General features: G+C 33.5%; 2 protein-coding genes across 3 annotated transcripts; both read right to left on the reverse strand.

The window, feature by feature from the left end:
* Positions 1–4,398: 4,398 nt before the first annotated feature.
* LOC145000163 (importin subunit alpha-1a-like) lies at positions 4,399–8,555 on the reverse strand. 2 transcript variants are annotated; one of them, XM_078959355.1, is made up of 11 exons: positions 8,212–8,555; positions 7,659–7,755; positions 7,481–7,572; positions 7,276–7,407; positions 6,954–7,139; positions 6,476–6,639; positions 6,016–6,094; positions 5,618–5,746; positions 5,216–5,343; positions 4,765–5,148; positions 4,399–4,690 (listed from the first exon to the last, which is right to left on the reverse strand). In XM_078959355.1, exons 1-10 carry the CDS (start codon positions 8,425–8,427, stop codon positions 4,767–4,769), a joined length of 1,605 nt encoding a protein of 534 aa, XP_078815481.1. In that variant the 5' UTR covers positions 8,428–8,555; the 3' UTR covers positions 4,399–4,690; positions 4,765–4,766. The 2 variants fall into 2 exon arrangements, with proteins under 2 accessions (XP_078815481.1, XP_078815480.1); XM_078959354.1 differs by having other exon boundaries at positions 4,399–4,696; positions 8,212–8,554.
* Positions 8,556–11,064: 2,509 nt separating this feature from the next.
* Positions 11,065–15,173, reverse strand: LOC145000805 (uncharacterized). Its single transcript, XM_078960089.1, has 6 exons — positions 15,072–15,173; positions 14,889–15,011; positions 14,092–14,589; positions 13,382–13,525; positions 12,405–12,895; positions 11,065–11,849 (listed from the first exon to the last, which is right to left on the reverse strand). The coding sequence occupies exons 2-6, from the start codon at positions 14,989–14,991 to the stop codon at positions 11,232–11,234; spliced, it is 1,854 nt and encodes a 617-aa protein (XP_078816215.1). The 5' UTR covers positions 14,992–15,011; positions 15,072–15,173; the 3' UTR covers positions 11,065–11,231.
* Between the last annotated feature and the right edge of the window lie 1,094 nt (positions 15,174–16,267).

The raw sequence follows: 16,267 nt of genomic DNA on the forward strand, positions 1-16,267 counted from the left end.
GACCCTTGTTTTGATTTTCTTTGAATTTTAATTGGGTTTCATATAAGGACTCGACTGTCTGACTTGACGCAGTATAATTTTTGAAACTAACATCAGTTTTTCCACACTTAATTTTTAAAGCGTCAAGTTCTTCAGTTACAGCAGCAAGTTGTCCCTTAACATAATCATAATTTTCACACTTGTTACTATACTCTTCCTGAAGTTTCCTAAAGTCCTTGGTTTTTGCTTCTAACTCAGCCTTCAGGGGTTTCTATCGTTTCCTGAGTTGATATCCTTCATATCTCAGGTCCTCAACTTCTCTTTTAAATAAATCAATTTGTTCCCGAAGAAATTTAATCGTGGCTTCACAAGCTGGAGTACATGTAACTTCAGTAACCAGAATATTTTCAGAACTCATTGTTTCTCTACACTTTAAAGCATCAAGTTCTTCAATTACTTCAGCAAGACTAAGATGATTGAGATCTTTTGTCTTCTTGATGATGGCCACGTTCATATCTCACGATTTCGGAAGTGAATTTAGCAGCTTTTTGTTTATCTCGGACTTAGTCAAGAAGATCCCGACTGTATTCATCTCAGTAGTGAGTGTAGTGAATCGTTGCAACTGGGCTTCAAGGGTTTCTCCAGGGATATAATCGAAAATGTTGAAATTTTCTCTTAATGTATCCTGACGACTCTCTTTCATGATTTCAAGTCCCTCGTAGACCTTAAAATCAATTAAAAAGTACAACTAGAAGCTAAAATAAAACTTAAAAGTCAAATTAAAAAAAAAATTAAACTCAAAAGTTAAACTTGAAAAGTCAAACTTAAAAGTCAAACCAAAAAATTAAATTTGAAATTTTAAAAGTTAAACGAAAAAGTCAAAGTTTAAAATCAAAGGTCAAACCTGAAAGTTAAAATCAAAATTTGAAATAAAAAGTAAAAAATAAAAGAAAAAATAAAAAACAATTTATTATTATTATTATTATTATTATTATTATTTTATTATTTATTATTTTATTATTATTATTATTTTATTTTATTTATTTATTTATTTATTTATTATTTTTTTTATAAGACAAAAGCCAAAAAATAAAAGTCACTAATTAAAAATAAAATAAAAACTAATAATTTTGGGTTGAAAAAGGAATTTTAAAATAAAAATAAATTGATTTTTGGGTTGTTTTTGTCAAATTTCGAAACTTGGAAGCGAGAAAGAGATGTTAAGTTTAAAAATTCGAAGATAAGAAAGAAGGTGTTGGATGGTTGAGTTGGTTAAGGCGCAGCTTGTTGATTTGGAGAGTTCGAAACTCGCTCCCTCCATCTTCTTTTTGTTTTTATTGAAGCCGAGCCGTATACTCCCAACCGAGCTGCAAACTCCGGAAACTGCTGCCGTAAGCTATTTCCTGCCGAGAACTCCGATCGACCTTAAAATCCGGTGAACCCTAGCCGCAAATGCCGCCGCCGGCCGTGAACTGTTTCCGGCAGTAAGCTCCGGCCGAAAACCCTTCAACAATTACGTGAAAAACAACGTTTTTTTTTCGACTTTGAAGCTCCAAAACTCGAACAAAACCATTTTTTTATGAAAAATACGAAGAACAAACCCCCCTTATTTTTGCGAGATCTATCCAAAAATGCAAAAATATTTCGAAAATAAGATCAAATAATGCCCCAAATCTGACAAAATTGACTAATACAAGTTGGCTCTGATACCAATTGTAAGTCCCCAATCTGTCCGTGTATCAATCAGATCCATTTGATGGTGCGGAATCTCAATCAAACAGATGATGTCAGATCAAAAAGAAGAGAAGGAGAAGAAGAATAATATGAATCTTGAATGTATTGATAATATGAATTAAGTTCCTTACACAAGATTCACCCACACAAACGTTCCTTTCTCTCTGGCCGTAAACTCCTTCGTGTTCATCAATCTCTACTCCTCACCCTAACACATCTATTTATATTGGAATATGGGTCGGATAACACATGGGCCGTAAATGAGTTTACAGCCGTAAACTAGACCATAAATTCGTAAAATATAATTGCCCAGAAAAGTAAAGTATAAACAATATTTTGACCCAACATATTATGACATTTAAAAAACATATGACTATAAGTGTTTTATTATAACAGTTAGATTCCATATGTATGTCTAAAATTAATGATTTTGAATACAAAAGAATAACAACATGTGAATGTAAGTATTTTACTATGACATTTAATAAAACAAATCATGTCACTAATGTGTTTATCTAAATGTATAAAATCGCATCAATAAAAGATAAGTAAAACATATGACTGTAAGTGTTTTATGGTGACAGTTGAATGTTGAAAAATGAAAACAAAATTTCTAGGTAGTTCAATTTTTTTCCTATCTTCTAAAAAATATAAATGTTCTTTCTTTACTAGAATTACAACACTTTTTCCTTCAATCAAAAAAATTAATATTTTAAAATTAGACCTAATCCCATCTTTCTATATGTGTCGTCTCCCACCCAACCTCGGACCCTCCCTTCCCCCTCCCTTTCTTTTTTTCTTATACATGATCCCCAACACCTCCACCCTACCAATGTAGCCCCATTCCATAATTTTCTCTCAAATTAGGTTGGGATCTACTCGATTGTAGGATATGTAAGTTCATCCCTCCAAATTTGTTTTGATTATATTACTGGTGATTAGATTTGATTGATTCCACCCCGCCAACTTCTGCACTAGCTCCTGAGTTTAGATTACATCCATCAGATGTGGAACTCATGCGAGACTATCTCAATTCGATCTTCCCTCGTCATTAGTTCATTCTAAATGAGGGTTGTATACCATATTAATCAACTAACACTTACATTGTTGTGTATTTTGTACACTACAAATCCTGTTAATTTCTTATAAATGGTACAACTAACAATTGAGCAAAACTATGCAATCACAATTCTTGCTCTTGTAGTCCCCCCCCCCCCCCCCCCCTCAGACACCAAACACACACACAACACTCTCTCCTTATTGATTTGTACGTCTTCTTTGATGCATGTTTTTCTCTTTTATTCTTTCATTACACAATAAACCCAATCTCAATTTCAGTTCCATGATAACGAAATTGCTAAAATATGACCAATTTATCCGAATTTATCTCCAATCCGACATGAATGATCTCTTTAAGTTTTTTCTTCATAACGAGTTTTTTTTATAGAGATTGTTTGAGTTCGATCTGTATCACTTTTTTACCCTTTATGTTATGTTGGTTTGTAGAAATCAAATAGCCCACAAAGATGCATCTATGGTGGTGGAGTTACTGAAACTAAAATGCAATCTGGAGAATAAAACTTGGATGAACTCTTTAGAAAGGTCAAGGCATCAAGCATAAATTTGAGAAGCTTAATAAACTTTTAAAAAGACTATAGTTGTATATTACTAGATCGGTGTAAATGTTTTGGATTGTATTTTAGTAATTACTAATGTGGATTATGTTAATTTCTTATAAACTATCCATGCATAATGCTCATGTTAATTTCTTATAAACACTGACGTGTGTTTTGTACTCTATAGATCAGTCAACTAACACTTGCACTATTTATGTTTTTCACTTTTTATAATGACATTGAAAATATTTTCACTCTTTATGTTTTTCACTTTTTATAATTATGGTTGTCCTGTTTTCTACTAACTTAGTCATACTTTCTAGTCTTCTTATCACGCACCGATTTATTATTGTGTATTGTCAGGACTTATGATGGATATTGTTGCAGCTGAAGAGGAGATTGCTAGATGAAATGTAGCAACACAACAAAAATCTGCAACAGGGAAACGAAGGTGACTGATGTTTGCAAAATGGTAAAATTTACTTCTAATTTTTATATCTGTATGAATTTGATTAAAAACATCAAGCTCCTTCCTTGATTTCCTTTTGGGTACAAAATGCTTGATGGATGGTCACTAGGCCCAAATCCAGCCCATGTGGCCATTTGTCCATTTCTTAATATATTTTTTGGTCAATTACGTTGGATTTTTTTTTTTCAATATCATTTTCATGTCAATCCAGCCCCATTATAACTCGTGTTTTGCTAAAACAATCCAACCCAACAATTACCTTAGTTAATTTGTCCAACCTATTTAACCCATTTTATTAAATAAATTGGGTTAGAACTTCATATTTCCGATAACAAACCATTCCACCAACCATTTTAAAATTTATATTTATATTTATTAAATATAAATAATTAATAAGTTAAGAAAACATCTCAATTTCAACCCATTTATTGAACAGGATTAAGATTTTCAACATGTTACATGCTTGACCAAAACATGTCAGAAAAATAACCCAACCTACTCTCATTGCCATCTCTACCATTAAAGGTAAAACAAGGTGGGACAGAGAATCCCACATCCAGATCATATCAGATCAGTTCAGTTCAATTCAATTCCTGTCCATTCCAGTATACCTTAATCTTATAAAATGAAGTATCAAAAAATCTTGTTACATAACGATAATATAGAAATAAAGGTAAATAGCTCATCTCTTTCCTCACACGATACCAAAGAGATATAAAGCTCATATACAAAACATCACAACCAACTTCCCATCTGACTGGGCTACATTGTAACGGGTAACCAGACTGCCCGAGATGCACTCAACTGACAAAACCCGACCTGACCTGACCGGACTTGGACTTGACTCTTGACTCTTGACCATTGACCATTGACCGAAACTTCCTCCAAAAACCTACAACTGTTACTTTTATAAGATTGCAAGTTGTAACAATAATAAATAAATAAATAAATAAATGCAAGAATTACCTTCAATTGTTGAAATTGAATCCACCAGATGGAAGTTGAATATTGTTTCCACCAAAATTAAACCCGGGTTGAGGAAGAGCAACATCTCCTCCTCCTTCATGTTCATCTTCTTCTTCCAACCAATACGTCTCAAGAATCTTAACTGCTTTTTCATAAATTTCATTGTTGTCATGACTTTGTAAATTCTCAATCTTTTCTAGACCTTCTGCTTCATCTATCAACTGGGCATAGAAATTAACATCTCCACTTTGACCTAAATTCTTCTCCACTTCACCTACTTTCAGAATGTTTTCAAGTCCTTCTAAACAAACAGTCACGATCCGTGGGTCCGGACATGCAAGCAGATCGCATAAGGGTTTGATACATCCCTGGCTCACCAAATACCTATATAATATTTATTAAATTATTATTTAAGACTTTAGGATAATAATAATGTGAATTGAGAGGGTACTTGATCTGTTCATTGTTTCCACCAGAAGTGGCGTTTGATATTGCCCAAGCAGCTTCTTTCTTTATGTCAAACTCAGCTGTCTGAAGCAGATTCACCAAAGGACCAATTAACCCTGCTTCAATTACAGCCTGTAATTTATAAAAATATGGAATCAATATATAAATTTAATGAAAAAAAAAACTTTCCCCTTTTCCCAATTTATGGTTTTTTAAATGAAATATACATTACAAATTTACAATCGCATTTCATCTAGAACCAAAATATGCAACATTGGAATAGGGAATCGATTATATGTCTCTTATTTATACAACAATGTTTCATTTTTTTACCAGATTATGTGACATTGTTTTTTACTTTTTCACCAATTTATGCAATTAACACAAATTATGCTTAGAAGTTTACCTGTATTTGTTCTTTGTTTCCAGCAGTGATGTTTGAGATAGTCCAACAGGCTTCTTTCTTGATGCTCTTTTTATGGTTATGTGTCAACAAGCTCAGCAGATATGGAAGTGCACCATGCTCAATAATACGCTACACCAAAAAAAAAAAAAAAATCATTAACCATTTATTGTTGTCTTCTACTTGTTTCTTAAACAAATAAATAAACATCATTTCAAGTAGCTGAGGTTTTTCTCACTATTGTCTAATGCTAAAAAGATGTTATACATATTCAACAAACGATATTTAAAAGGTATTTGTGAAAATTATAGCACATTTGGGGGGAAGTGGAAGGAAAGAAAATTGAGGGGAAATTTGCAAAAAGTTGGGACTTAAGAGGGGAAAGTATGTAAAATCTGTACCTGAGTTTGGTGATCATCGCCTGTAACAATATTCCCAACAGTTCGAAGTGCAGGAATGATTACTGAAGGAGAAGGATGTCTGAAGAACAAAATGATAATAAAATTAGTCAAACTTTCAAGCATTTCAGTCGAGAAATTTAAAGCAAAAAAGACCAAAAGGATCTTCTTCAATGCAAAACGTTTTATAATGGCTTGTTGATATTGCCACATCAGCATTCCACCAACTTATTTAAACAAAAAAAAAAAACCTCAAAAATAGCTGTTATAACAACAAGGATATAAAAAAAATCGTTTACTTTGTTATAAAAGATATTTTCCATCACTATTAACATCTAATAGATTATACAGATTGGCCGAAATATAAAAAATGTATAAAATGAAAGGTAACTGGAAGAGGGGTAGGGGTAAAAATGTAATTTTGATCAATTCTAAGAAGAAGATTAAAGTTAGTTGGACTCACAGGAGGAGCTCAACAAGACGTTGACAGACACCAGCCTCAATTACAGCTTGAATTTTGTCATTTGTGCCATCAGACAAATAAGAGAGAGCCCAGCATGCATCTGTCAACACCTCTTCATCATTTGAATGAACAAGTCTTTCCAATGCAGGAAGTGCTGGTTTTGTCTGCAAATTATATACACTTTTAGTAATCCCACCTCCCAAAATAGGGATAAATGCAAGAAACAGCAACATACGTTCATTTTGTTTATTTATTATAGGCTTTATACCATTCTTGTACTTTGAAAATTCTACCAAACTATAGCAATATTGTCCATGGTCTTGTGTATAAATAAGAAAGAAATTAAGAGTAGAAGGTTGTATTAGAAAGAAACGAGTAAGATTTTGTTGTTGTAATAAACAAATAAATGAAAGCAGGTTGCTATTTCTTGCATGTAGCCCATAGAAATAAGAAGAAAGATCAGAGAGTAAGAAACAACCAGCTCAAATGGAGGTTGTGGTTTTCCACGACAGAAGTTTGATAATGTCCATGTGGCATTTCTCAGCATTGAAAGTTTAGCATGTTCATTCAACTGAGCCAATAAAGGCATTAATGCACCTTGACCTAAGACAAGATCACGACATTTTGGTGAATCTCCAGCAATATTCCCCAATGCCCAAACAGCCTAGAACAACAACAAAAAAAAAAAAGGTGGTTATAAGTAAGAAACAGATTCCACCATATCTAAGGAATGGAATGGTTCCATTCCATTCCATCCAATCAAACGTATCCTAAATGATGATTTCAAGTCCACATGTTACCTGTTCACGAACATCATCACTTGGAGAAGCAAGAAGCTTTACAAAAATTGGAACTGCTCCATGATCAATTACCACCTTGGTATTCTCAGAAGTGCCAGAAGCTATATTTGTGAGTGCCCAAGCAGCCTCAAACTGTTCAATGTCAAAGTCAAGATAAAAGTCAACTAAACAACCAGAAAAGATGCAAATTTTATAGGACTCATACCTGAAGCTGTGGAAAATCCTCCCTCATTAGGAACTCTACAAACCTAGGCACAACTCCGGATTGTATAACTTCCTCAATTGGTGGACTCCTTTCTGTGATAAAAATATATGATGATTTGTATGCATAAATGCATAATAATTAATACATCGAAAAATGATATGTAAAACATTGTTTATACCTATAGAGAGCAATTTACGAAACTGGGTAGTTGCCTCTAGCTGCATATTGCCATCATTTGAATAGACTCCAGCAACCATTGAAGGAAGACTTTCTAACTGCAAGTTGATCAACATCATTTTAACAGTTCAACAAAAACAAGCCTTTCACCCAAAAAGCAAAAATAAAAAGGTAAAACCCTAGGTCGTGAAAACAAGAATGTCCTTCCACGCTTTTGTGAACATGAATTCCATGAAATTAGATAAGCAAGGAAGAATCACAAGCATTGATGGTATAATAAGATGATCATATGCATCTGTGTATACGTGATAAAAGTTCAATACTTCAAGCCTACTTAATAAACAATAATTTATATTGTCAACTCATTTACAGTATAATCATATTCGTATTTTGAGATGCAGGTGTTGAATAATTTTATGTACTCAGTGTAAACCTAGAAAATTAACAGTTTCGACTGCTCCTTCTGACTAAACAAGACACATCGATCCAATCATCATCGAACTAGATCAAACCATGTTAGTTGGAAGTTCAATTGTACGGAAGGGAAATGAGACCTTTTTCTCGATTGTGGCGGTTTGAATAGGAGCACCAGCAGCCAGCGGCTGTGCCGACGGCTGTACTTGACGCTTCTTAAGCAAGTTCTCCTCTCTCTTGTTTTTACGGATCTCAACCATATTGTCCTCCCTCCTCCGCCTCCCTTCCTCCGCATCTACGGCCACCTTGTACCGGTTCCGGCGAACCTCAGTCCTGGCGTTTGGCCTCAGAGACATGATTAACCGGTGATCGAATTCAACTCAAAACCGAAACCCTATGATTACAAATACAGAAGCAAAATAATTGATGAATATGTGATAATGAAAAAGTAGGAGCGATCGAACTGACTATGATCAATTTGGATGACTACACTCTGGACTCTAGAGTGTTCTAATTTCATATATTGGTCCTTCAACTTTGAAACATTTTACCCTAATGGTACCGCTATTTGACCTTTTACCTTTCGGTTTTTTAACTATTATGGCAAAAGAGTTTAAATGATCATTATATTAATGAAGGTTATTTTGGGTTAATATATAATCAACTAATTACATTTTATTATTTTTATCAATTTATGTAATAAAATAATTTCGTACCTAAGTTATCATGATTTGATTTTTTCTTATTGATTTCAATAATTATTGTCATATAATAATTATTGTCATATAATGCTTATATAAATTACTATTCAAATAAGCATGTTTTTTTGGAACCAGAAAATATTTTATTAGAAAAATAACTCACGCCTAACTAGTAGCTAAACGGAGCACATAAGATATACAAGTACAAAGATACAAAATTTCAATGTTTAGAAGGGTAATCATCGACCCATGTTAGGACACACACACCAATCAACCCATTTATACTGACATTGGGATCTCCGATGTTTAATCCAAGTGAAGGATAATGATTTAACATTATCCGCAACCATTATCGGGGGAATCCGTAACTGCTTGAAAATTCTATCACATCTCGCCTTCCAAATTAACCAAAGGAGATCGTAATTAGGTCCTTCTTCTATATTGGACTCCCGATCCAGTTCCCAACAGAAACGATAAAATCAGCCACCGAATTGCCCAGAGGGATGTCTATATTACACTACCGAAAGGTCCATTCCCATACCTCTTTCGCAAAAGGGCAGGTCATCAAAATATAATCTGCATCTTCAACCCCACAGGAGCAGAAGTTGCACACCGAGGAATGAAGGACCACACCCCTGCTTATAAGAGCATAAGCAGACGGGATTCTACCAAGATGGGCACGCCAAACAAAACATAATATTTTTATTGGGACTTCATGAATCCAGTCTATGCAACGGGCACTCGGTTGTGCACAAGACCTGTCAATCACATGCCTCAACACATTCACATAATATTCCCCATCGCTGGATAATTTGCACAACCAATGATCGCGCAATGTCGATGGTTGAAAGTGACCAATCCTATATAATAAGGACGCCAAATCCTGGACCTGATCATCGCTGAGTTGGGACGTAGACCAATTCCATGAAAATCCGCCAAGCCTTATCCTATTTGCTACCTTGCACTTCTTGTTACGATCCAGATCATATAATCGAGGGTAGGTTGTTTTAAAAGTTTCAGCTCCACACCATAAGTCCTACCAAAATAACGTTTCATCCCCTGCACAAACCTTCTTAACGAATACATCATCAATGCTGATTCCCATTTTTTGAAGTTCAATTGGAACTCTTGCGATATTGTTCCAAACACCTGATAACGACCTTTTCGAAATTTACCCAACTGGTTTGTTTTTTAAATTGTGTATGCCTTTGATCGTGATACCCCAAAGAGACGATACACCCGTTCTAAGCCTCCACCACCATCTGGTAATCAGAGACAGGTTTAAGGCTCGCAAGGATCCAATTCCTAACCCGCCTAATTCTTTAGGTGCTATTATATTTTCCCATGCAACCCAGTGTATCTTGTGATTATCCTTAGCACCTCCCCAAAGAAAGCGTCTTTGAATTTTCTCGAGTTCATTAATGACACCAATCGGGGCTACAAACAGGGAGAAGTAATATAGGGGGAGATTACCAAGCACCGCCTTAATCAATGTTAGCCTCCCACCAAATGAAAGAGTACGGGCCTTCCACAAGGAGAGTTTTGAGTGAAATCGATCTATGATAGGTCTCCAATGTTTTTTGAGGTTCATATTTGCCCCTACCGGCACCCGAGATTGTGGAATGGGAGGGAAGCCGCCTCACAGCCAAGTAAAGATGCCCGACGATTAACATCGGTCGGGTCCACACCAATCCCAAAAACTTTTGATTTTTGGAAGTTTACTTTTAGACCATATACAATGTGAAAGCAGCGAAGAATGCGAGCTAGGTTCTTAATGTTAGCACGTAGCATTGCTCCATTCGCCAACGAATAAGGCATCATCTGCATAGAACAAGTGAGAGATGAATAGGTCTGAGTTTGGGATTTTGATCCCAAATCAATACATTAAGCTTCAATTAAAGGTTTTGTCACAACCTACACTTACCAACAAAACATTCAATTTAAATAAGAGGCACATGAATCACAAGCAAAAAATTTGGTCTGTTCAATTTCGGTTTTACAATAACATATTTAGATCAGAAGGGTCGAAGGTCCAAACTGGCCTAGCATCAAACGAAAAGTTAGTCAATGTGTCTTGTTTATATTCATTAATTATGTTTCAGTTGCTTTTGGTCCTTTCTTGTAAAACAAACGTTACTAACTGGATACATTATAAAGTTTATATATGTTATTGATTTCTTGTACTTTATTGCTTATGTATAAGATATTAAGTATTACAAGATTATTTTATTATTTGATGCTTTGTAGAAATAAACGAAATTTCAAACACTAAAAAAATGACAGCATCCAAAATACAAAAGTCATAAATTTTACATGAATTATAACTTAGAGTACTAAAATTATAAATATAAGAAACAGCGCAATCCAGTTGGTCTTTAACTTGTCTCATCGGTTCTATCCCATCTACAACGGGATTAAATAAATAACTAATTTCTTAGCAAACAAACATTACAATGGTTTCAATAGTAAAGCATACGTTTCTTGGGCTTAAATAGATACCTAGACTGATACGTGGAATGATACACATCCCCTAGAAGCCTAAACTGCAATATCGCAAATAAAATCACCGGAATAGAAGCCAAACCCGCCACAACGATAGGCACCCATTTCAAATGCTTGTTATAAAGCACAAAAAAACTTGCACCAAAAGCAATCATCATAGTCACGATCGAAAGAAAAAGTGCTGCAAGACCTAACATCAGCTTTTTGGGTAACGATTCCAAGAAATCACGTTCAGCATAACGAGACGTGAGAATGGATAAGAATATGAGCACCGAAGTGGAAGAGAATATTAAAGAAACCGCATCTGCAATCACAAAGATAATGAGTGTTGGTTTTTGTCGGAAAAAAGGAATGCCGCTGTTTTGGTTGTAACCGCCGGGGAGGGTAAAAGCAGCGGCAAACACGATGGTGGCGATGAGAGTTGCCACCACCATACACTGAGCAGCGGTGTTCTTCATCCAATCTTCGCCTTTGGTAACGAGTGTTTCATGTTTTTTGGTGAATAAGTCGTGTGGTGTCTCCCCCTGAGTGTTCTTTCTTTGTCTGTAATTAGGTGGGATCATACGCTCGACTTCCTGCAACACATACATATCATTAGGGCGATCCCAAGGAATTGAATATCCTTAAAGACCCGGAACAACCTAGATAAAAAGAGCCCTTGTCGTTATTATAAGTTTTTATTTCTAAATAAATAAATAAATAAATAAATATATATATATATATATATATATATATATATATATATATATATATATATTTTTACACGTGATAACAACATACTATTATTTCACTCACAATAACAACGTATTTGCATTTTATCAACGACATGACCAATGTACTTAATTTGTTACATATTGTTATTATCGGTAAATTAATGCAAGTGTGTTGCTATTATGGGTAATGAATTGCAATTATGTGTAAGAAAATGTAAATATATTGCCATCATGAGTTATATATATATATATCTATCTATATATATATATATATATATATATATATATATATATATATATATATATATATATATATATATATATATATATATATATATATATATATATATATATATATTGCTATTGGTAAAAAGAAAAGTGCAAGTATGTAACATTAAGTCAAAAAGAAACTCATACCTTGAACCATAATAACTCCCGTTGCATTTGTAGAGCGACTCCTGACACGTTCTGAAATCGTTTCGGCTTAGCACTCTTGGCAACTAAATGCAACATGTTATTCCCATTTTTGTCCTTAATAGGAGTAATTAAATCTTTCATTGAGCCAATCTCATATAGCAAATTATAGATCTTTGCTTGACGACGTTTGATAGCGATGTGAAATATAGTTTGCCCTTTGTCATCAACCTTCCAAATTAGGTCGGGATATGACTGAATGAGCTCAATTATAAACCTTATGTTGCCCATTTTCGCAGCAGTAAAAAGTACTCGGGAAGGGTAGCTTCTCATTATACCTCCCTGATTTTTAACTTCCATAGGTGGCCCACGGATTATGTCATCAATCTCGCTCTTGGGCATTATTGCAATTTTTTTCCAAAGTATTCTTAATAATTGCAGGGCTTCACTTTCCTTTTCTGTAAACCCTACCTTCACATGAAAGACTGCAAAAACTGAAAGCAACAACCAAAAATATCTTTTGTAGGAATTAGTCAGTTTCGGTTATTATTTATTTCTAACGGGTTAAAAGGAAGAAAGAAGTAAGAAAAAATGAGCAAAATGCAAAACTGGTCAAAGAGGTAAGAAGTCACTAAAAGCATATTTAGATGCATACTTCTTAAATCCATTTATTTAAAAGATATAGATTATCATTGTAATAATATTATCATTTTCGAAACCATATTTGTTATAGGATTTATATATAAAAAAATCCGAAAAGGAATGAGAAAAGTAATTATTCTTGAAAAAATCATGCTCTAATATCCTTCTGTTAGTTAAAGAACATACATGAACTTCTTAAATCAATGATGTTAAAGCATTAGAGGGATATCAAAAGTATGTCATTCTATTATTTGATATAATAACAAAGAAAGGGTTATTATTCTTGGTATTGTTAGTGTCGTTAAAACAAATTGCATATGACTAGCGAGCATACTTACTTGACTTGATGTTTCTCACTAAAATATGTGGTTTTCTCTGTTTAAATGCACGAGTCTTTTGAGCCAAAAAAATGAGTACATTTGTTAGTAGTCCCTTTTTGGCATAGAGTTCGGGGCGATCATTCACTATTTTTGTGGCGACATCTACAAAAGATTTGTTTCATTTAATGAGAAAATTCTGTTGGTATATGCATAATAAACTAATAATCAATCATCAATCGTAAAGATAAAAAATGAAGCTTTCCAAGGAAAATCACAATGTTACCAAAAAAATCTTTTTCTAGTTATGGAACATTATACCTATGACCCTAAAATTGTAAAGAAAAAAAAAAGAGAATGGGTAAGAAATAGCAACGTACTTTCATTGATTTGTTTCCCACATCATTCTACTTCGTTTCATCTTATTCCGAAATTGTACTTTGAAAATTTTATCCAATTATAACAGCGTCACCCAAATACAAAACAATTTTCATTGCTATAATCGGATATCTTCTTTAAGTATGATGTCTTTATAAGTAAAAAAAATGAAAGTACAATGTTATAATTGGGTAGATTTTTAAAAATATAATGCCTCAATAAGAAAGATATTGGTAGTCCAAAGTTGTAAAAATTTGTATTAGATTGAAACCAAAGTAGGATGCTATAATACACAAATAGATAAATGTATGATACAATAACAAGAAGACAAGACTTTTGTAAAAACAAGTTACCAAAGATATCAGATTCAACACATTTTTGTAGAAGCCAACCCCGATTCTCATGACTCCAATAATCACCCGACAATCCATTAGAATTATGATAGAGATATCTCACCATTTCGGGTTTTGCAAATAAAGCAGCCACATAGAGTGGCATTGTTCTATTACTACCAGGGATTTCCATCACAGCTCTGTTCTTTTTCACCATTATCATTGCTATTTTCACGTTTCCTGCTGCAGCTGCTAAACCAAGGGCAGTATTGTAACTTTTATTTTGTAGCTCCAAATCATTCTTTTCCATCAAATTCACTAAATTTTCCACAAATTCTTCCACGGCTTTGGTGCTTTCTGCTGATGCTGCAATGTGAAGGGGTGTTTCGTAATTTTCAGTGATAGCAAAACGTATCAATTCTGGTTGTTTGTCAAGGATGGGTTTTGCAGCTTTCCAATTGCCTATGATCGATGCTTCATAAAGTGGAACACCAATATTGATGTAGTCTTCTCTACTTCCTTCAAATTAAGCATTTTCAAAAAGGAGGTTAGAATTACATCTACCCAATCATTAGGATACTGAAGAAGATATGAAGCACGAGAGTAGTTGAATATTATAATCCAATGCGTGGGAAAACAAAACAAAACCACAAAATTCAAATAGGTTAATGAAAACGACCACGCAAAATCCATACCAAATTCCAAGAAACTGACAGATTTCACTTTACTTTATTTGAATTTTTCACGTTGCATAGAGATGGAGTAGCGTTTTGTAAATTATCGCTAAATGGCGTGTGTTCAACTTATACTTGTCCTACCTTCAAGTAGATCTGATCGAGGTAGATTCGGTGGTGGCACTGGTGGAGGGACAATCGGAATGGCGATTTCGTTCTGTTGATGTTTTGGAGTTGCGATATTCATCTCTCCGGCTGCTTACGTCCCTACAATGGAATCACAAAAACATGAAGTCACCAGTCGATGGATTTGAAGAATAAAAATACCTGAGATTCTTGAAGTGTGAATGTCTGATGCTCCACTTTGAAGCAACCTTCATCTTTTTTTTTTCTTATGAAAAAGGAGAGTAATGGGTTTTACGGGTGTTGTTAACGGTACCATATAAGTCGAATTGTCCGACAAATTTATTACCTACAAAAGAACCGTTAACCATGAAATACACTAGTGGTCCTTCATTTAAATACTAATTTTTGTTTTTCACCCTTTCAATTTTAAAATTTTCAAATAAATACATAACTTGTTAAACGCATAAAAATTATTGACACCATAAATACACTTATTATTATATTTTTATTTCTTTATGTATATATATATACTTATTTTTATTTCTTTATTTTTATTTAAAAACAAAGTTATATATATATATATATATATATATATATATATATATATATATATATATATATATATATATATATATATATATATATTAAAATAAAAATATCATCTCATCAAAAACAATAGCACACACAAAACATTTAAATAAGTGTCACCCATGTTACATGTTACGAAGGTGTTGCACCTTATAGAATTTTTTTTTACATTGCATAACTGAATTGAATAGTGGCCCAATACCCCTCAGGCTATACATAGATCCACCAATATACAAGAGAGAACCAACATTTTTGATGGATTACTCTTGTTGGTGGATACACACATTTAGGTGCTGTTTGATTTTCTGAAGCAAAAATTCATGAAGTCTGCGGATCACCTCTGCAACCCTCTGCAGTAGAAGAGGTGGACCAAACGGCTGCAGACTATAATAAGAAGCGTGTTTGTTTTTTTAACATCTGCATACTGCTGCAGATATTAAAAAATTAAAATAAACTAATTTTATAAACCGAAAATAGCTTTTTAATACGTAAAATTTAATAATGTATAACATTTCGGTAAAAATTAATGATATTTCAGTAAAAAAGAATGATATTTCAACAAAAAATAAAGATATTTTCAGTAAAAAATAATAATATTTCATCAAGAAATTATCATTATTGAATATAAAAAAAATGAAAAATCAATTCAATAAGAATAAACGAAAAAAAAGGGAAAAAATGTGAAATAAAATTTTAATAACATATAATCAAAATTTCAGCAATAAAAAAAGAAGAAGAAGAGGTTGGAAGAGGCAGTACAAGTGTTGCGCCAAACAGAGCACGCGCAGAGGTTTTTGACTCAGAAGACT

Source organism: Lactuca saligna, chromosome 6 (genome assembly GCF_052625555.1).
Source record: "Lactuca saligna cultivar CGN05327 chromosome 6, ASM5262555v1, whole genome shotgun sequence".
NCBI lineage: Eukaryota > Viridiplantae > Streptophyta > Magnoliopsida > Asterales > Asteraceae > Lactuca > Lactuca saligna.

Coding starts and splice junctions, on each gene's coding strand:
- LOC145000163 (XM_078959355.1), bottom strand. CDS start 8,427: ATGTCTCTGAGGCCAAACGCCAGGACTGAGGTTCGCCGGAACCGGTAC. Junction 5,344..5,617: donor GAAACAAAGAACAAATACAG/GTAAACTTCTAA, acceptor TATAAATTACAG/GCTGTAATTGAAGCAGGGTT. Junction 5,149..5,215: donor GGAAACAATGAACAGATCAA/GTACCCTCTCAA, acceptor AATATTATATAG/GTATTTGGTGAGCCAGGGAT.
- LOC145000805 (XM_078960089.1), bottom strand. CDS start 14,991: ATGAATATCGCAACTCCAAAACATCAACAGAACGAAATCGCCATTCCG. Junction 14,590..14,888: donor TCGATCAGATCTACTTGAAG/GTAGGACAAGTA, acceptor CTTAATTTGAAG/GAAGTAGAGAAGACTACATC. Junction 11,850..12,404: donor GGGAGTTATTATGGTTCAAG/GTATGAGTTTCT, acceptor TATGTGTTGCAG/GAAGTCGAGCGTATGATCCC.